Source organism: Rhincodon typus, chromosome 10, assembly GCF_021869965.1.
Source record: "Rhincodon typus isolate 14 chromosome 10, sRhiTyp1.1, whole genome shotgun sequence".
NCBI lineage: Eukaryota > Metazoa > Chordata > Chondrichthyes > Orectolobiformes > Rhincodontidae > Rhincodon > Rhincodon typus.
In genome coordinates, this window is record NC_063341.1 from 37,649,184 (window position 1) to 37,670,968 (window position 21,785).

The 21,785-nt window shown below is 40.9% G+C and overlaps 1 protein-coding gene across 2 annotated transcripts in view; it reads left to right on the plus strand.

The window, feature by feature from the left end:
- Positions 1 to 21,785, plus strand: part of fggy (FGGY carbohydrate kinase domain containing) — a 310,186-nt gene that overhangs the window by 156,070 nt on the left and 132,331 nt on the right. For both annotated transcript variants that reach the window (XM_048601899.1, XM_048601900.1), the window contains one exon: positions 4,318 to 4,446. In XM_048601899.1, the coding sequence (XP_048457856.1) occupies positions 4,318 to 4,446 (129 nt within the window). The remainder of the gene's footprint in view (positions 1 to 4,317; positions 4,447 to 21,785) is intronic.

Here is a 21,785-nt window from a genome sequence, read left to right on the forward strand (position 1 = left end):
ATGTTTGCCCATTCCTCATCATTTAGCATTTAAGTTCTGGTCAAGGAGGCCCATAACCACCCTTCTTTAACCCTCCCCACAACTTCAGACCCTCAATTAAACATCTTTTAAGGGCCTCTGCCCACCACTGGCCCATCTACCTGCCTACTTGACAGGTGAGAAAAGTAGCTGCTTCCTGATAGGGAAGCCAAGATGACCTACCTGCCAGTTGGAGAGTTCTATCTCCGCCAATCTGGGCAAACAGGAAACAAGGGACAAGAGGCAGGTGGTTGGCCACTGAAAGCTACACCCCTGCCCTTGCTTCCCACACCGTCACCCCCACACTGTCTTTGTGACCCACATGGCTCCCAAAAAAGTACTTATCTACTTACTGCTGCAGCTCTTTATGGCTGCAGAGGCCAGGCCTCCAATAGCATTGTTCAGCTAACTGAGGCTGCTGGCCTGTGATTAGCCTGCTGCCTCAGGCAAGGCAGGATACCAGTGGCGAGGCTTTTGATTCAATAAAAAGCTCACTGGACAGCACATTCACATATCTAATTTGAGCTGTCCAATGACCCATCTCACTGGTATGAGCGGGGAGTTAATTGCCCATGTAGTTATCTGCCTCAACATTTTGTGCACAGAGCGTTAAATCCCAGCCATTTTGCCACCTCTACCATAACCAAGGCAGCTAATTCACCAGACACTGTGTATCACAGGACAGTTTTGATTTGGAGACCAATGCGTGGCATTTGTGCACCAAGGCATCCAGAAAACCATGCAGAAATGATTTTCTATGCTTCTTTCTGATAAGCCATCTCTGAACCATTGTGTACCATTTCTCCAACAGGTTATTAATCTCAATGTTAGATTGAGTAAATACTGGAGTTGAGTGAAAGGATGCTTAATGTTTTATTATTTGTTTGCTTCTTAAGATCTGATAATGTCTTACCTCCATTAAGATGTGCGCAAGCAGGCCATGGTTAAATGAATTTCCCAGAATTGATGGCAAGGTTACCCCCTGTTTGCACTCCCACCTCATGCACAGGATCTCATATTAAGAATTTCTGCATGGAGTTCAGCTAGACTTGGAAGATTTTTTCCAATAAGCAAAAAACCCTACTAATTCCTAATACACACTCCTCCTGCATAAACCCTGCAGTAGAAGCACGAATTTGTAAAATCTGTCTGTTTTACGTACGTCCACTTAGCACATCTTCCAAGGAAGCCTAGCAGAGATCATGTTTGTAGAACAGGACTTAGATCAATACCTTCAATGGCAGAGTATGTGTAGGATATGTGAAAATATTTTGTTGCTAACATTCCTGAATTGGATGGCAGAAGCCCCTAAATTGAATTACTTTATTGTCTAATTTTGTAACCTTAGAACCCAAAAAAATTCCAAAACCAATTTGGAGATATTTTGTTATCTCACATTGTTTGCAGTGGTTACATATCCCTGTTGCTGTGGAAAAATCTCACAACTGTCGATGTTGGGTGGGGTTCGGAAGGTAAAACACCTTAAACTGGAATCGGGCCAGGTTTATGCAGCTGCTTTTTCTTTACAGAGACTACTTTTACCATATTGCTTGTCCTATTCAGAGGCAATTTTCTTTTAATAAGAGAAGAATATTGTGACTGTTGAGAATAATCTCATATTTTCTTCATTTAAGCATGATATGTTTGGGTTTTTTAATCAATTATCGCATACGTGCTAGTTTAGAATCTGTAATTAAGGAATTTTGCCTTAAAAACAGTTCTTCATATAGATGCAAAGTAGACACTTAAACATCCTATATAGTGGGTAAGTCATGCTTGCTCGCTCCCCACTGGAGGTATAGCATTTGCTTTATTAACAAAGGAGAAAACAAGAAGCAACTGTAGCCTGTATCTGAAATGGAGAGTAGGTCTCCTATGCGATTGATGACCCAATGCCCATTTGAGGCCTCTTTTGTAATGCTGCATTCAGGAAAATTTGGCCTACATGCAGCCAACTAGCAGACCTCAATGCGACTGCAAGCGGCCATCAACTGTTTTCTTAGCAATACTTACATGTGCAGGAGTGTTGCCTCTGGTCATTTCCAACTTTTCTCCTTATTACTTCTGCTGTCTGATTGCTTTACCTCCCCCTCACTATCACCGCAGAACCAATCAGAGGGTCATAACAGGAAATCCTGCAACCCAAAACTGAAATCTTCTTCACTGGTGAGATGTGTGGGAATGCCCAGTGGGTGTCTGTAGCTCATTGATCATACATAAATAAGGCAAACTGCCTAACATACAGTGTGTCTTTGGTGTAGGGATTGCCAGTTTAATCCAGACAACAGTAGAGTGAGTCTCTTAACTAAGCAGAAATTACCCACTTAAGGGTCTCAATTGGGACAAGAGTGAGTGTGTCAATTGATGCCTCTACGGCTGCTGATAACGTCACAGTGGGGACAAGAGCAGTGGAAAGATGGTGGGCGATGTTATGGTGCCTTAATCTACAGATCCATCTGTGAGCTTTCCTACCTGTGGGTGGAACATTAATTAATCACTTTGACTCTGGAAACAATTGCATCCAAGTCCAATCATACCTCTTCCTCAAACTGTAACTCATCAAAAACTTTCATTGGAGTTACTTAAAACCAGAGAAAGGAGATTTTGATCTCAACGTGTAAGATCCTAACATGCATTCACTAGTAGAAAGTATACTGTTCTAATATTTCACTGTCTAATAGAAATGGCTTGCATCAATTTTACATTATTTAATAAGATATGAGAGAAGTTATTTCCAGACTAAATGAATACCCTTCTCTTCTCCCATCAAAGACAGAGTAAAAATAATGTAAAAGGTATGTGTGAGGTAGAGGAAAAAAACATGGGAAAAGTGTTCAAACAAAATTATTGAAAAGATGAGGAGAAAATTCACACAAAGCTGACAGCTGGATTTAAATAGCAACATATCTTCCTTTGATCACTCAATAAAAAATATTATTATTTCCATGCCAGATTCATTTCATCTAACCAGACATGCTCAGTGCTTTTCTAGTTACCTAAACAAATATTCTGGGTGACATGAAAGTCCATCAAGCCAAAATAACATTATTAGCCTAAACCACAAATAAAACTGATTGCCAAGAATATGAAACCATGAGGAACATTTTAACTCATTCTTGGGATATGGGTGTCTTTATTGAGGCCAGCGTTTACATGCCAGTTGTGGCTTCCTGGGCAAAATGGTGCAAGGCTTTCTTCTTAAATTACTGCAGTCTGTATACTGGTCTAATACAATTGATTGGTTTCTCAAGTTACTCAAAAGTTAATCACAGTGGTGTCAAACTGAGCTTGCATGTGTACCATACTGGGTATTGATAATGAGCTTTATTTCCTAAGGAACACAGTTGGGTTTTCAGCCAGACATATATATGACTTTTTATGGGAAGTGCACTCGCAGCATCTGTTTTTGGTGAGGACATAATGATGGTGCTATATGCAAATGCATAGTCTACAGACAATTGGTGTCTTATTTCACACATGAACAATATCATTTGTCTAAGGACACAAAGGCTGTTGAGATTGTACCCAAATATGAAATGTTGCTTTCAGCCAATGACAGTAAACTTGAAACAAGTATCTAAAGTTAAGGTTAGTTATTCGTACTAAGAGCTTTAAGTGATGGGCCTACAAATTTGATTTGATTAGGAGGGTTAGTAATCCAAATCACAGGCCAAATGATTTTACATCTATTATTTTGTTCTTTGTAGCAAGCGTGTTGAATCATATAATTTACCACAGGGGTGCTGTGGCAGGGCTGTTGTGGTGCAATGGTAGTGTCTCTGCATCTGAACCAGGAGGCCTGGATTCAAGTCCCACCTGCTTCAGAAGTGCATGAGAAAATCTCTGAACAGGTTGATTAGAAAATATAATAGAGTCATGTGGAGGAAGTGGGTTGTTGCAGTGTAGTGGTAGTGTCCCTGTCTCTGTGACAAGAGATCTGGGTTAAAGTCCGACCTGCTCCTAAAGGTGTGTTATAATATCTCTGAACAGGTTTTTCAGAAAAGATTTACTGGACATTGTGTATTCATAAAGTATTCAGGTTCTTTACTAAAAACAAATATGCCACAATAAAGGGCCAATAATACCTGCTGAGAATGTAATTGAGTTTAAAACCACATCAGGATTTCATAGCTTAAGACTGCTTTTGCTAGGGCTAAACAGATATTACTTTTAATAGTTCATTTTAGAAGTTTTACATCTGCAGATTCCAGTACCTTTTCTAAAACAACCTGTCTCAGGTCTACATGAATGCAGTGCTTGTTCTGCTGGCTAACAGTTTTCTTTTTCTGTCTGATCCAGGGAACCACGTGTTGTCTCCTGGCAGCCATGTGGGAAAAGGCTTGACACCCGTTGCTGCTCAAGCACTAGGACTACCTATTGGAATTGCTGTGGCAGTATCGCTGATTGACGCTCATGCAGGAGGTTTAGGTACTCTGGGGAAAAGAGGATGGGAGTGAAACAGTGAACAACTTCAATAATATTTTATAAAAAATTATTTTTCTTTGATTTGTCAACTTGATAAATTGGTTACATTTATTTTTCCTTGGCCCTTGCTTCAGAAATCTTATAAAAATTTCTTTCTAATATTACATTTAATTAGAATTATTTTGTTTGCTCTTTTTAAATTACATGGCACAATTTAATGTCGGTACTTGTAAAAATGAATAAGCTTCAAATGCTGGTTATCAGAAATGAGATCAGAACATTCTGGGAACACAGCAGACCTATTGTACATATATAAAATAAGGTCATTTTTCAGAATCAGAGCACTGAAGTAGGATCCATGCTTGAAACATTTACTAGGATCCCTGCCTAATATTCTAGTGGCTACTGCTGGAAAATGCAGTGTGCACACTTTTGGTGAAGACAGTATTCTCCTTAGCCTGGATACCAGTGATGGTCAAAAAGCATACTTATTATTTAGTCTTAGACACTAGATCGGGCAATAAATTAATGAAGGGAAATCACCAGTCATGGTGGTTATGTACCTCAACATGAGTAATTAGGTGAAGAAAAAGGAGAGAAATTTCTGTCTCCTTTACTTCTGGTGTACCTGTTCTTTATCTTGGAAACTTGCTTATGTGCAGTCTATCATTAAAAACTTAAGTCCTTCTTACCTTTATAAGTAGGCCAGCTTCCTTTGTCCTTCTAAAGCCATGCAAGTTGTTGTTAGCTCTTGAATTATTTATCACTTTGAAAGTTTTTGATTGTCAGTATAGCGACTTATCCATTAGAACAAAGAACAAAGAAAATTACCGCAAAGGAACAGGCCCTTCAGCCCTCCAAGCCTGCACCGACATGCTGCCCATCACAACTAAAACCCCCTACCCTTCCAGGGACAGTATCCCTCTATTTCCATCCTATTCATGTAGTTGTCAAGACGCCCTTTAAAAGTCACTATAGTATCTGCTTCCATTACCTCCCCCCGGCAGCAAGTTCCAGGCACCAACCACCCTCTGTGTAAAAAACCTGTCTTGTATATCACCTTTAAACCTTGCCCCTCGCACCTTAAACCTATGCCCCCCTAGTAACTGACTCTTCCACCCTGGAAAAAAGCTTTTGACTGTCCATTCTGTCCATGCCAAAAATAAATCTTGTAGACCTCTATCAGGTCACCTCTCAACCTCCGTTGTTTCAGTGAGAACAACCCAAGTTTCTCCAACCTCTGCTCATTGCTAATGCCCTTCATACCAGGCAACATCCTGGTAAATCTTTTCTGTACCCTCTCCAAAGCCACCACATCCTTCCGGTCGTGTGGCGAACAGAATTGAACATAATATTCCAAATGCGGCCTAACTAAGGTTCTATAAGGCTGCCATAGACTATTCTGTGGAGCAATTTATTTGAAATGGGAGCAAAGTTTAGGGCCTGTAAAGGCTTAGAGTCATTTCATAATTAGTCTGACGTTTTGATGGGTGGGATTGCAGGCTGTTTCTGAATGGCAGATGTAATTTTCCTCATCTTGTGTTGAATGTGTATTTCATGGATGTGTGCATTTATGTCTGTTGTATACCACTGGGGGACGGTTTGTCTCAGTTGGCTGGATAGTTAGTTTGCGAAGCCATGTGTTGCCGACAACATGGGTTAAATCCCCACAACAGCTGAGGTTACCATCAAGGAGTCTTCTTTTCAACCTCTCTCCCCTTGCCTGAAGTATGATGGCCCTCAGGTTTAATCACCAGCAGTCATCTCTTTCTAATGAGAGAGAAGCCCTGTGGTTTGGTAAGGCTATGGCAATTTGTCTATACCGCTGGAATGTCTTGCCCACCGAACTATTTTTCATTGCCTTGGCCATGCTCAAAACCCATAACTAATGCACTTTTAACCAATTACCATTGCATAATCTTCCACCAAACTATGAAAATGTAGTTCAATTTCTTCTTAACCTGCTTCACATGTTACCTATATTAGGTAGCTTATCTTTTGGCAGTTTTTTCCAATAATTCCAAAGCTCTTCATGATTCTGCATTATCTCAACTCTGTTCCTTTTCAATTAGCTTAAAACTCTTACCTATTCTTTTGCCAGTGTAGTTTGCCATTTCTTTCATATTTTTACACTTAGTAAAAACATGTTATGGTCAGAAAAAGGAAAATTAAAGAGTTGATGTCTGATCCATAATTGCCTATTTTATACTAATAGTCAAATGAACACCGAAACACGTTCAAGTCCAAAATACCTTAGGATGAATGATCATTGCACCAGTACTCAATAATCTATGTTTACAAAGCATGACATTGCCACCTTGTATTCCAAAGAAAACAACTGCACTAGTGACTCATGCCATGCAGAATCAGTGGCATCTGCAGCAACCTGACAACTTAAATGTGGACAGCTTTTTCCAAAACTGTGAAGGTCACCATAGCAATACATTTTCATGTAATAGAATTCTTCCAAGCCACCACAAGTAACATCTGCCAGATAATCCATTCTGCTGTTTGTTCCTTTATAAAACAAGTGAGTGATGCCATGTTTGCTGGAAATGCTTTCATAAATTTCCCAGTGGAAAGAAAACACTAACTGGAGAGGGTACAGAGCATTCATCATCTGGCAGACTTCCCAAGTCTTAATTCAGTGTTGAGATGGAATCCATGTAACTGTAACTGTTCCATACATTAAAGACAGGATGGAAATCTAGTCTTTCAAATGCACAGACCATTTAAAACCAAAGAAAATATTTTTGTGCACATCAACCTGTTATCTAGGGAGTAGCCATGATACTTTAATTCTGTAATAATTCACGATGCCTACATTATTATGACAGTTTCGAGAGAATAACCAGATGGCTGTTGACAGACCAAAGCTTCTGTTTGCAGCCTTGGCTCATGACCCAAGTTGGAAACCCCTCACGTAGCAGCAAACTTCGATACAATGATGCTCATTGTTAGCAAACTATAGCGATACTACTGCAATAATTCTGTTGTTCAGACTGTTGTGGTGGAAAAAGCTTAAATGTGACAAAAAGAGAAAAAAGTAGGAAGAAATTGTACTAGCCCTTATGTTGGGGGAAAAGAATCCCTTTAGTCTATTCCTTCACAGCATTCTTTTGTCTCCTGACCAGAATTTGCAAAGTGTATTCTTTGAAAGAAATTCAACCCTTAAAATGCCATGGTCTCTTTTCATGGAATCATTTCCTCTTGCTATATGTCATCTTATCTGAATGAAGAGGAGTAATGTTGAGATGTTTGAAGATTACACAGAGTGGTAGTTGTCCCTTTGCATATGAGTCAAGTTGCTTTTATACTATTCTTTTAGTAATGATTCTGGGAGCCCACCCTGTGGCTTATGTATCTGCTACAAAGTTATACAGATTGGATGTAACAATTGAAGGAAGTGACTCATGTATGGTCTGTGTGTGGAAGTGGAATGAAAAGATAAATGGTCTAGAAGGATATCTAGCACAAAGCTGTTCCTTTTTTGAGAACACAACTACAGAAACTGGTGCAACAATATTTCTAGCCAATGCTGCAACAAGAAAGGTTTGCCTACTGCAGTAATGCACTGTGTGTGTCGAACATTTACTATACACTAAATTGATGTGTCCAACCCCAAGGGCCCTTGAGACAACTCAATGACTTGGGAGGCCATTTCAGAAGACACATTTAAGTCAAACAAAGTGGAAGGGCTTCATATTGTCTGAGGGCTGTTCACATGTCATTTAACAGTTACATGACTTTCCACTGCTAAACTGCTCAGTTCAAACGGGTAAAATACAATAAAGAACAGTGAAGGCGAGAATTCTGAAATCGGTTAATGTTCAGAATTAACTCTACTTTCTTTCCACAGATGCTGCCAGACCTACTGATTTCTCCAGCAATTCTGGTTTTGTTTCAGTTCTAAAGGGTGTTAGCATTGTATTTCGGAATTTGTCTATGATTTGTCCTTCTACAGGCTCTCACTGAGGAAGGGTCACTCGACACGAAACACTAATTCTGATTTCTGTCCACAGATGCTGCCAAACCTGCGAAGCTTTTGCAGGAATCTCTATTTTTGTTTCTCATTTACAGCATCTGCAGTTCTTTTGATTTTTATTTAATATCTCACTCAGTCAAATTCAGTTATGCTTAGGGAGGAACTGAGTATTATAAAAAACATTTTTTTTATTGTTGACTGTGTGACTGGTAGAAAATAATCACCAAAGAAACTGACTGTTGAAGTGTAAGCATGAATATGTAAAAACTAATCAAAATTAGTTTTTGCATAATCTGTTTCATTGTAAAAGCCAGAAGCATACTGACCTTTTTCCAGATTGGGTTGATATCTGTGGAGGCTTGTTACTCAAACCTCCTTAGGAATAATAAAAATGTATGGGAGGTTATGGCTTTGGGTAAGTGATAATATGATGTTGTCCTGTATACTTTTTATGATTTAGCAAAATCTTCACTCAAAGCCAGTATGAAACAGCAGAACAACATAAATCACTTGTTGGTGATCAGTAATGTTTCTAAATGTATGTGTTGTGTAATTTGCAGGGGAGGCAATGGCCTAGTGGTATTACCGCTGGACTGTTAATCCAGAGACCTGGATAACATTCTGTGTACCTGGGTTTGAATCCCACTGTGGCAGATGGTGGAATTTGAATTCAATAAAATATTTTATTGAATCTAATGATGACCATGAATCCATTGTCGATTGTCGGAAAAAAACCCACCTGGTTCACTAATGTCCTTTAGGGAAGGAAGCTGCCATCCTTACCTGGTCTGGCTTACATGTGACTCCAGACCCACAGCAATGTGGTTGACTCTGAACTGCCCTCTGGGCAATTAGAGATGGACAATAAATGCTGCCTAACCAGCAACTTCCCCCATCCAAATGAATAAAAGAAAAGAAAATTTCTGACAGAGCGGCTATTATTTTTGCTATTTTGAATTATTGCACTTGGTTTGACGCACTGATAGTTTTGAATTTAGAAATATAATTTGTCGTACATTAGACAGAGAGGTGTATTGAATTATTTTTACTGTTCTCTTCAATCTTAAACAGAGTTGGTTTATAATTTTCTTTTCTTATTTTCTTTTCCCTTTTTAAAATTTGCAAAGGGGTGTTTCCCAAACCCTGTTTGTGAAGTCCAATTTAAAACAGTCCACAACTAATTCTTCAGGATTACAACAAAATAGTCTTATTAAACCATTCAAATCCTGGGGAATGATTTACAATACAGATTCACACATAGATGTATCCAAGAAAGAAAAGACATAGTACACATTATAAGTTACTTAAAGTCAAGGTATCAGAATTAATTCATGTGAATTAGAGAGTTCAATAGTGTCCAATGGGGGTTACTTCACTTGTCTGTGCACAGAAGTGCCTTTCACAGGAGCACAGATGTAGTTGAATGGCTGATGAAGGTGCAGGATCACAAATCTTGGAAGTAGTTGACTTCACACGCAAAATACATAATTCTTTTCAGAGATCAAACTTTTCAGAGAGATTGAAGTTAGAGGCAGTTCTTGGTTAAATTGCATCTGCTTACTGTTCTAGTATAACAAACAGACTAAGGAAAGAAATCAAAACTGTACAATTAAAAGTAATTCATGCAAAATATCACCTTTGGTTACGTAACTGGAATTTTGGGTTGAAATACTCAACTAATGAATTGATTTGATGTCTCCTCATCAGATTGTGTTTTGTAGCAGACAACTGATCTGTGGTTAACACCGATAATAGGTTTTGATGGTCTGTTTTGTTCAGAACAAATTGGCATAGACATTCTTGTCTGCAGTTCATTTGTATTTGCCAAAGTGACAGGAATGTCTATACAATGCAAGGACTATGATTTTCCAGGAGATGATGTACTCGCTTCCTGGCAATGGCTGGAAATTTCTAGCAGAAGCTAATTTGCCAATTCTGTGTTCAATAGCATCCATTTTAAAACCCAGCAAGAATATATTTAAAAACATATATAAGCTGAACAATATAATTCCAAAAAGAAAAAGTAGAGTCCCTGTCTTCCAGCGATCAGGGAGAACAATAAAATCAATTTCATCTTTTTAAATTCAAGGAGAAGAGAAAAAATAAAGAAATGCGTATTTTTTTTCTCAGTCACTCTTGCCAGGCAAGCATGCAGGTTACACATGAAACGTCAGTTCCCTTCTGCACAAGAAGGGTTATGAAAGCTCCTCCTCTGTACTCTCTGTACGGTCAGAGAGGTGGTGTTGGCCAGCAGGCCTCTTGCATATCCAGATGTGAGGACTTTTCTCCTTTTTAAATCGGTTTGTGTCATTCTTCATCCCTGTTCTGTCCTGTATCTCTGAGGAAATGTGTGCTCACTGAAGGTGGGCTAATTTGGCTGCTGTGCCCTGGGAACCTTCAGCTGAGCAAGGCAGCTTCCTCACTAGCTCTGGGGATATTTCAGAATCTCTCTGATCTATTAGGGAACTTGTTCAGGTTTGACTGCAAATTCAGAAAGAAGGGTTTCGGTAGCCAGATGCTGCTTCCCCAGCAGTGGTGCGTGCTTCTTTTAAACCTTGGAAATTCTGTTTCCTTCCTACCTGTAGGTCTGGTCTTGTACAACTGAAACTAAGGTTTAAGTTAGCCAGATCCCAAGCTCATCCAGTAGGATTACTGGCTTCTTTCCTTCTAAAACTAGGGGAAGACAGTTCACTCACCAATTGGTTATCTGTTTTTTGCACTTTTCTAGTATTCCTCTTCTCCAGTTGAAAACAAAGTTTCAGCTATGACCAGAACAATTGCTCATCCAACAAGCATTTGGGCTCCCTTGCTTTTAACTTGGGTTATTACAGCTTTTTTGCCCACTGTGAGACTAGTTGGAACCCTGTCTGGTGGACCATTAAATGTGAAGGATGATTTGAGATAGACAGACCTTATGCTCATCCAGCAAGGGTACAGGCTGTTTTTACATTTGCTGGTTAGGTCTTAGAGCTTTCTGTGTCCCTGTTTACCCCTAGGGAGAAGAATTTCGCTAGCCACACTTTAGCTGCATCTCTTTTGACCTTGGCTGCTCTCAAACCAACCTTTTTGCTTCCCATTGACACCTAAACATTGTATAGCAGAGCAGTTTTGGATGGTTGAGAGTTAGCAACAGCTCTTACACTGCCTTTTGAGCAGCTGCAAACCTGTTTTTGCTTATGGGATAATGATTTTCCTGAATTAGTTCCTGGGAGGATGAGCTGGTCTCTATTCTGTCCCATTTCCATTGGGGCACTTCGGCCCTCATTGGACTGGCTAGGTACTACTGCTCTGTGTGGGGTTGTTCAATTATGTGAGGCCGCTCCCTATCAGTTCTGCTGCATGGGAACAACCCTGTTCTCCAATCAGTTTGACAAAATAAGTGCTTGCCAGTTCGATTTCTGGCTCACTCCCTTCATCTATTTTAAACTCTGCCAAGTCCCTTTGAACTCCATTTAATTTTATTGGTTTGCCTGCAGCCTTTTTAAATCCAGGTGGCTTTTCCTGAGCCATCTTATCCCTGCTAAGTATTTTCATCCTCCCTGCAGAGCATTTGAAATTTTTCCAGACTTCTGCCACACTTCAGAACTTGGCTAAAAGTGTTAGTTTCTCTGAAATGTCTCCCTTCTGACCCTTAATGAGTAAATAAACTCTTTTTGACCTTTTGAGATCCAGTGACTTCTATCCTAATCCTGGTTTATCTAGTAAACACAAATTTAACTTTTTTATACTCGCCATGGCTTTCTTTCTCCTTTATTTTTGGGCTCTCTCATCCCTTTTAGGAGGGATGCTGGAGGTAAGTGAACACAAACTTGCTTGTTAACTTTTTTTTCTAATCTGGTTAGAGTGTTCTAAATTCTTGAGAAACAGTGTCTGGGATCTTACCCGTAATTTCCCCATAATGTAGCTCATTCCCTATGTTGCATTTGTATTTGTAATTCCAAGTCTTGCATCATTTCCCTCCCTCTCTCTTGCTGGGGCTTTTAATTTCTTCTCCAGCATTTTTTTTTTGTGGAAAGCACTCTCTTTCTCACTCTTTCTTAAATCTCATCTCTCTTTTTCTCTCTGCTGAAATTCTTTCTCGGGTCTTCATCTTTCCAGCTTTGTCAACCATTTTGTGGTAAATGTAATTATTTTGAGTACAGGACACAATTCAAGTTTGGTTCTGGCTCTTCTATCTGTTCAGGATATAGATGAAGGTCTAAATTTCAAAAATTGTCTTGGAAATCTTGGCTGTCTGCCTCGGAAGATATGGGCAGCACAGTGACTCATTGGTTAGCACTGCTGCCTCACAACGCTAGGGACCCATGTTCAATTCCACCCTTGGGCGAATATCTGTGTGGAGTGGGTTTCCTCCGGGTGTGCTGGTTTCCTCCCACAGTTTAAAGCTGTGCAGGTTAGGTAGATTGGCCTCGCTAAATTGTCCCGTAGTGTCTAGGGATATGCAGACTAGGTGGGTTGGCCATGGGAAAGGCAGGGTTACAGGGGAAGGATAGGTTGGGGGGGTGGGTCTGGATGGGAAGTTCTTTGGAGGGCCATCGTGGACTTGATGGGCCAAATGTCCTGGTTCTGCACTCTAGGGATTCTGTACCTCTAATTAATCTGTCTTCTTCTAGCAGTAATTTTCAATGGCCCTAGGCTTAGAGATGCTAGCGTCTTTCTTTTCTACACTCATCTTTGTACAATTTACAATACTGCTTTGATATTTCAGTAACTAAAGTTTGCTGCAGTTGCATTTATTTATCTAAAGATAATTTAGGCCACTAAATATTTTCTCACCTTTCAGTTCATTACTTCTATTGATTACAGTTCAGTCTTGTTTCTAACTTTGGAATCTGCTGATTATATGTGCACTGTGGTCTAACTTTGGTTTGTTATTGGATCCAATTCTAGATGTGGGACCTCAATTTTTGTCACATACAAGAGAGAGAGGTGACTTGAATTATTTTTACTGTTTTCCTCTCTTATCTGTAACATAAGTAGTTTTTAATTACCATTTCTTGTTTACTTTTCCCTTTGAAAAACATATGATGGGTTTTCCCAAAGCCCTGTTTGTGAAGTTCAATTTTAAATGACCAACAGCAATTTTTTAGCATTAAAATAGGTTTCATTACTGCATTCCAAACTCTGGTGAATGGCTTCTAATACACATTCACATACATACAAGCATCCAAGAAAAAGAGGATATAGAAGTGAAAGGAGAGAAGTTACAAATTACAAATTACTTAAAGTGAAAGGTATCAGAAATAGTTCACATGAATTGGAGGGTCCAGTAAGTCAATACCCTGTGGACATTCGTTCAGTTGGCAGTGTACAGAAATCCTTTTTTGCAAGATCACAGATGCACTTGAATTGCTGTTGAAAGTGCAGGAGGTGTAAACTGGGAATTGATTGAACTGACATGCAAAATACAGGATTATTTTCCATATATCCAATGGTTAAGAGAAATTGAGATCAAAGACAGGCATTTAACAAATGCTTGGAGCTGTATTCTGCTGTGCTATTTCAACCAGACTGAGGAAGGAAGTAAAATAATCTGTACAGTTAAAAATTGAAAGAACTGTGGATGCTGTAAATTGGGAACAAAAACAGAAGTTGCTGGAAAAGCTCAGTAGTCTGGTAGCGTCTGTGAAGAAAAAATCAGAGTTAACGTTTTGGGTCTAGTGACTCTTTAACTGTACAGGAACAAAAACAGAAGTTGCTGGCAAAGCTCAGCAGTTCTGGCAGCATCTGTGACGAAAAAATCAGAGTTAATGTTTTAGGTCTGGTGACTCTTTTACCCAAAATGTTAACTCTGATATTTTCGTCACAGATGCTGCCAGACCTACTGAGCTTTTCCGGAAACTTCTGTTTTTCGTTCCTGTACAGTTAAAGGTGATTCAAACAAACCAGCAACTTAAGTCACGTGACTCAGGTTTTGGATTTAGACACTCAGATAATGAGCATCCCTTCATCAGAAACTATTGTCTTAGAGCAGATAATTCTGAAGTTGTTAACACCAAGTCAAGCAATAATGGATTTTGATGGTCTCCTTTGTTCAAAACTAACCATCATAGACATCTCATTTACTTGTCCTTCGTGCTAGAAATGTCTCTTGGAATGTCTGTACAATACAATGAGAGTGACATTCTAGGAGCAGATGAGTCATCTTTTGTACTGTCAATAGCTAGTCATTCTATCCTTGGGTTTTTATCAGGCTTCTCATGTGTTGGATGACAGCTTGCCCCTACACTTACCTCAACATGACGATCTGCAACTTCCGTGCCCTGTGATCCAGGAAAGTGTTCCCATTCCAAATCCGGGAGTGCAAAATGTATGTCTCCTTTCTCTTTTCGTACTTTCTGTGTATGGGCAAAAAATATCACAGTGCCACCGTTATTGACCTGCATTATTCTTTATGAAATAGCTCTATAAACTTGCAGTGTGCAGCCTGCATAATAGTTCAAAGTTCTCCTTAATTTTCACATGCACAGGCCTTTGTATTCTGCAAGATTCAATGTGCATAATCCTCACCACCACTGTTTCCCAGCAGTGTTAGTATTAATGGTAATTATTAGGTGCCCTTATTAGCAAATGTTAAATGTATAGCAAGACATAATTAGGAGGTGATTGCAGCTTGAAAAACCCATTCACCTTGACTGTGCAATGAGCTTTTTACTTCTGTGCAAATGACTTAATCTACTGCGTGAGCAGTCCATTTTTTCACCTCATATTTAGATTGCTTCAAAAACAAAGTTGCTGGAAAAGCTCAGCAGGTCTGCCAGCATCTGTGAAGGAGAATAAAGAGTTAACATTTCAAGTCCGGTGACCCTTCCTCAGTTGGGTGCTTCAGTTGGGTGTAGTTTCACTGTGTACTCACACTTGCAAACATATCTGTGGCCCCTGCTATCTCCACTGCACAGTCTCTGTGAATCATTGTTTTGGGAAATGCAGTAAGAAAGCATGTTTGGGTTTAACTTCTCTTTAAGGCTTTTCACCCTGTACCATCCCCTTCAGAATACGTTGGCCTCTCCCACAACAACTCCTTTTGTCTCCCTGCCCCTCTCCTTCTTTAATCCACCTGTGACTATTGGTGCTTTCGCTATCTTCCTAGATATTCCTGCTCTTTCCCCTGATCCCACTCCTAGTGAGATTCCATGTCGAATGTCTCTCCTCCACCCATACTTATTAACTTCTACTGCTCACTTTCCACAGCACACCTAATTACTGCATTATGGTTCATGCCCTTAATATGTATCTCTCACCATTTCTTGTCCTTGTTGCCCCGAAGACTGTTGCAGTGTCAAAGGGGAATCTACTTAAAAGGGGGATTGGTGAAAAGGCCAGGCGGAAAGATGGGTGATTGTAAAGGAAAGCTAGAGAAAGCAACATACTGTGTCCATTGAAAAGATTATAAGGAAATTGCTCCCTGTTTCAAGTTGAGGCCCACTTGCCTGCCCGTTCCGGTTTGCTGAATCAGCAAATGTGCTTGCCTACAACAAAAACAAAAAATGCCGGTAAAACTCAGCAGGTGTGGCAGCACCTGTGGAGAGAAAGGGTTAATGTTTCGAGTCCAATGACCTTTCTTAGAATGTGGCTGCCTGCCCTGGGAAATCATGTGAGACCAGTAACATTATAAGCATTATGCTACATCAAGGTAGGCAGGCAATAACTGAGTGTTTTCATGAGCAAATCAGATAGGCCAATGGGCCAAGGAATGGCAAATTGAATTTAATTCAAGTAAATGTAAAGTTTTGCATTTTGGTAAGGCAAGTTAGGATAGGGCATCTATAGTTAATGGTAGGGCCCTGGGGAGTATTGCCAAACAAAGAATCTGAGAGGTGCAGGTGTGTATTTCCTTGCAAGAGGACTTGCAGGTAGACAGGATGATGAAGAAGGCATTTGGCACACTTTCCTTCATTGGTCAGTGCAGCTGGGATATCATAATGCAGTTGTACAGGACATTGGTAAGGCCACTTTTAGAATACTCCATTCACTTCTGGTCTCCCTGCTCTAGGAAAGATGTTGTAAAATTTGAAAGGGTTTAGAAAATATTTACAAGGATATTGTCAGGACTGGAGAATTTAAGTTATAGGTGGAAGTTGAATAGGCTGGGACTATTTTCTGTGGAGCGTCGGAGAGTTTATAAAATCTTTATAAAGTCTTGTAGAGTTTATAACATCATGAGGGACATGGATATGGTAAATAGTCAAGGTCTTCTTTCCAGCGTAAGGGAATCCAAAACTAGAGGTCATAGGTTTAAGGTGAGCGGGGAAAAATTTAAAAAGGACCTGAAGGGCAACCTTTTTACACAGAGAGTGGTGTATGTATGGAATGAGCTGCCAAAGGAGATGGTAGAGACAAGTACAATTTCAACATTTGAAAGGCATCTGGATGGGTACATGAGTAGGAAGGGTTTAGATGGATATGGGCCAAATCCCAGTGATCAATGGCAGTAGCAAAAGTGATCAGTGGAGTGTGCCCCAGGAGGAGGCTGATTGAAACTCCAGGCCAGGATTAGACCCAGGGAGATAAGATTTTAAAATCTGAACTTTTTTCCTTTTTGTTTCGATAAGGATGTTAAAATCTAGACATTTTTTCTTCTTCTTTTGACACTGTTTCTTTTGTTTCTTCTCTTGTTTTTTTTTAAGTTCTGCTTTTGTATTTTGTGTTTTATGATGGTGTCGTAGAATGGCAACTTTGTACACTTTTCACTATATTCCTGTACTTGAGTACACGTGACAATAAAATCTAATTCTATTCTAAAATGCTGGCAAATGGAACTGGATCAGTCGAGGATATCTGGTCGGCACAGATAAGTTGAACCATAGGATCTGTTTCCATGCTATATAACTTAAATCAGCAGGACGTTATCCTAACACTGTCAGTGTTTGTTCAAGGAAATAGTTTGTTTATGAAGGAGACAAGTAACAAAGGAAATTTATACTCATTGGAGCTTGGAGGAAGTAGTCCATCCCATAAAGTACACACCTTGTGTCCGTATAGTTTAATTTGTGAACACGCATGTTTCATGCTTTTAGCTGACAAAATTGTGCCTTTGAATGCAATTCCAGTTTGTTCATGAGATGTTCATGAGCATTCCTGATGTGGTAATGAATACAGGACAGTTCAGGAAAGCTAGCCGGCCTAACAAGTTTAGAGAATGTTATTAGTAAAACTTTGACCCCGCATTGGGAAGCTGAGTTTTTGTGTCTCCGCAATCTTTTTAAAAGCTCTGAATGAAGCTATAAAATTCTACCTCTAATTCTTTTCACAATTGTTATGTTTCTTTAATCTGCTGAACATATGAACACAACATTTTGAAATAGAATGTGGATGCTTTGAACATATGGCCTGTAAGTTATAGAAATATCAGCAAATGTTGTGCAACTTGATATCATAATTTAGAGACTTCTTCAATTAAATTTGCATCGGAACTCATGCTTTAGGTAAAATACTTTAAAGGTACCATAAGTGCAAACACAACAGAATCGTACCCACTGAACTTATCTCCACTTACATTGACTCTGCTTTCTCCCCCTTCGTCCAGGAGCTCCCAACCTATGTCCGGGACACCACACACGCCCTCCACCTCCTCCAAGACTTCCAATTCCCTGGCCCCCAACACCTCATCTTCACTATGGACATTCATTCCCTGTACACTTGCATTCCCCACGTGGATGGCCTTAAAGCCGTCCGCTTCTTCCTCTTCCACAGGCCCAAACAGTCCCCTCCACCAATACCCTCATCCACTTAGCTGAACTCGTCCTTACCCTTAACAATTTCTTTTTCAAATCCTCCCACTTCTTACAGACTAAGGGGGTGGCCATGGGAACCTGCATGGGGCCAGCTATGCCTGACTCTTCATGAGTGGAACAGTCCCTCTTCTGCTGCTACACTGTTACTATTCCCCACCTCTTCCTCCACTACATTGATGACTGTAATTGGTGCTGCCTCGTGCTCCCACGAGGAGCTTGAACAGTTCATCCACTTTACTAACACCTTTCACCCCAACCTCAAGTTCACCTGGACCATCTCTGATGCCTCTCTCTCCTTCCTGGACCTCTCTGTTTCCATCTCTGGCGACCACCTGGAAACCGATATCCATTTCAAGCCTACCGACTCCCACAGCTACCTAGACTACACATCCTCGCACCCATTTTCCTGCAAGAATGCGATCCCCTACTCCCAATTCCTCTGCCTCCGCCACGTCTGCTCCCAAGATGGGACGTTCTACTCCCGAACATCCCAAATGTCCTCTTATTTCAAGGACCGCAACTTACCCCTTTTGGTGGTCGAAAATGCTCTCGACCACATCTCTTGCGTTTCCTGCACCTCTGCCCTCACATCCCCTGCCCCCAACAAAAACAAAGACAGAATCCCCCTTGTCCTCATATATCACCTCCATATCCATCTTATCATTCTCCAGCACTTCCACCACGTACAATCTGACCCCACAACCAAAGATATATTTCCCTCCCCACCCCTATCTGCCTTTTGCAGGGACCACGCTCTCCACAACTCCCTCATCCACTCCACACTCCCCACTAGCCCCACCACTCCTGGCACCTTTCTCTGCAACCGCAGGAAGTGCTACACCTGCCCCTACACCTCCTCCCTCACTTCCATTCAAGACACCAATCAAACCTTTCACATCAGACAGAGGTTCAGCTGCACATCCACTAATGTGGTCTGTTGTATCCACTGCTCCCGATGTGGCCTCCTCTACATTGATGAGACCAAGCGGAGGCTCGGAGACCACTTTGTAGAGCACCTGCGCTCTGTTCAAGACAAACGACAACTCCTTCCGGTCACAAACCATTTCAACTCCTCCTCCCACTGCCTGGGCGACATGTCCATCCTGGGCCTCCTCCAGTGTCACAATGACACCACCCGGAAACTGGAGGAGCAGCACCTCATATTCTGCCTTGGGACCCTACAGCCCAATGGCCTTAATGTGGATTTTACCAGTTTCAAAATCTGCCCAACCCCCGCCATCATCCCATGACCAACCTTCCCTCTCATCCCCACCTCCTTAACCTGACCCAACCTGTCCATCTTCTCTCCCACCTATCCGCTCCTCCCACCTCACTGACCAATCCCCAGCACTCCCTACCTGCACTCACCTATCACCAACCCACCCTTCCTCTCTGTTTATTTCTGAGCTCCTTTCCCCCTCCCCATTTCTGAAGAAGAGTCCCGACCTAAAATGTCAGCTTTCCTGATCCTCTGATGCTGCCTGGCCTGCTGTGTTCATCCAGCTCCACACTGTGTTATCTCTGACTTCAGCATCTGCAGTTCTTACTATCTTTGAGAGATCAATAGTGAGAAATCTGATTAAGGCCATAATACTAGATAAGGTAAATGTACAATTCAAGAAAAATAAGGTAATTCTAGACAGTCAACATGACTTTGACCCTGAGTTTCCAGGTGCCTGCCATTACAACACACCAGCCTATTCCCTGGCTAACCGCTCTGTCTCAAGAAGCTCAGCACATGAACAGGATGTACAGCACCACATTTTCCACTTGAGAATTCTTCAGCCTTCTGGACTCAATATCAAGTTCAAAAATTTTAGGGCTTGAGCACCTTCTCCCATGTCCTTACCTCAACTACCCCCTCCCCCCGCCCCCCCCCCCCCCCCCGCCCCCCCCCCACTCCCCCCCCCCCCCCCCCCCCCCCCCCCCCAAATACCAGTTCTTATCATCACATGGACTGCTATTGCACACAATCCATCATCAGCTATTAATAGTGCCCATTCGCAGCTATTCATTCTCCCAGGCTGACATTTACTGTCCTTTGTCTCTCTAACTGTTTTTCTTTCTCTCTGGACTCTATCAACAACTATCATTTACTCCTCCCTGCATCCTCCCACCCTATCTTCTGCTGTATATATATCAACCTTTCCCTAGCTTCCATCAGTTCCAAAGAAGGGTCACTGGACTCAAAGCGTTAACTCTGCTTTTGCTCCAATAATGCTGCCAGACCTGCTGAGTTTATCCAGCAATTTGTTTTTGTTTCTGATTTCCAGCATCCACAATTCTTTTGTTTTTTATTTGTTTGTGGCTTTGTTAAGGACAGGTCGTGTCTGACAAATTTAATTGAGTTCTTTGATGAGGTGAAGCAGACAGTGGATGAGGGTAGAGTGTTAGATATTTGGACTTCCAGAAAGTGTTTAATGAGGTGCAACATGGCAGGTTGGTTAGCAAATAAGAAGAATTTGGGATTGATGTGTCCTTGACAGCACTGATTAGAAGTTGGCTATAATGTAGGAAATAGAGATTGGGTATACATGGGCATTTCTTAGATTGGAGACAAGTTGAAAGTAGTGTCCCCCAGGGATCGGTGTTGGGACTCTTGATACTAACCTGGAGGGAATAGTAAATTGTGAGGATGATGCTGAGTGACTTCAGAGGAGCATTGACAGATTGGCCAAATAGGCAGACACCTGGCAGATGAATTTCAGTGCAGAGAAATGTGAGGTAATGTATTTTGGTAGAGAAACACAGAGAGGTAATACAGGCTCAATGATACAATTTTGAGGGGAATACAGGAGCAGAAGGACCTCTGGGTTCATATGTATGATTCTCTGGAAGTGGCCAGACAAGTTGAAGCAGTTGTTAAGAAGGCTTTTAGTATCCTTGGGTTTATAAATAGAAACATAGACTATTACAGCAAGGAAGTCATGCTACACCTCTACAAATCATTGGCCAGGCCATATTTGGAATATTGTGTTCAGTTTGGGCATCTTATTTAAGGAAGGATGTTAAAGCTCTGGAGAGACTGCAAAGGAGATTTACTAGAATGATGCCAGGAATGAAGAATTTTAGGTACAAGGAAAGATCAGAGAGATTGGGTATATACTCCTTGGAGTCGACCAGATTTAAGAGGTGACTTTATGGAGGTGCTCAAAATTATAAACAATTTTGACAAGGTAAAGAAGGATATTCTGTTTCCACTAGTTGGTATCTCAGTAACTAGGTCACAATTTCAAGATTATTAGCAAGAGACTCAGGAGTGACGTGAAGAGAAACTTCTTTCCTCCGGTTGTCAAGATTTGAAATATGCTGCCTGGAGAATGGTGGAGGCAGATTCCATAGGAGATTTCAAAAGAGATCTGGATATATATTTGAAAGTGATGGAGACGGGGCTGGAAAGTGGAACTAGCTGGGTAGCTCTTTTGGGAACCGGTACAGGCAGAAGGATAAATGGCCTCATCTGTACTGTTAAATTCTATGATTCTATAACGCATTTAGGTACCATCTCAATCACAACAGGTGGGTCCACAATGTGGTCAGTGGACTGTGAATTTATAAAGCTCAATTAATCCCCTTTGTTTGTTTTGTGTGTTTGATTTTTTAAAAACTAAGAAACAAAGAAC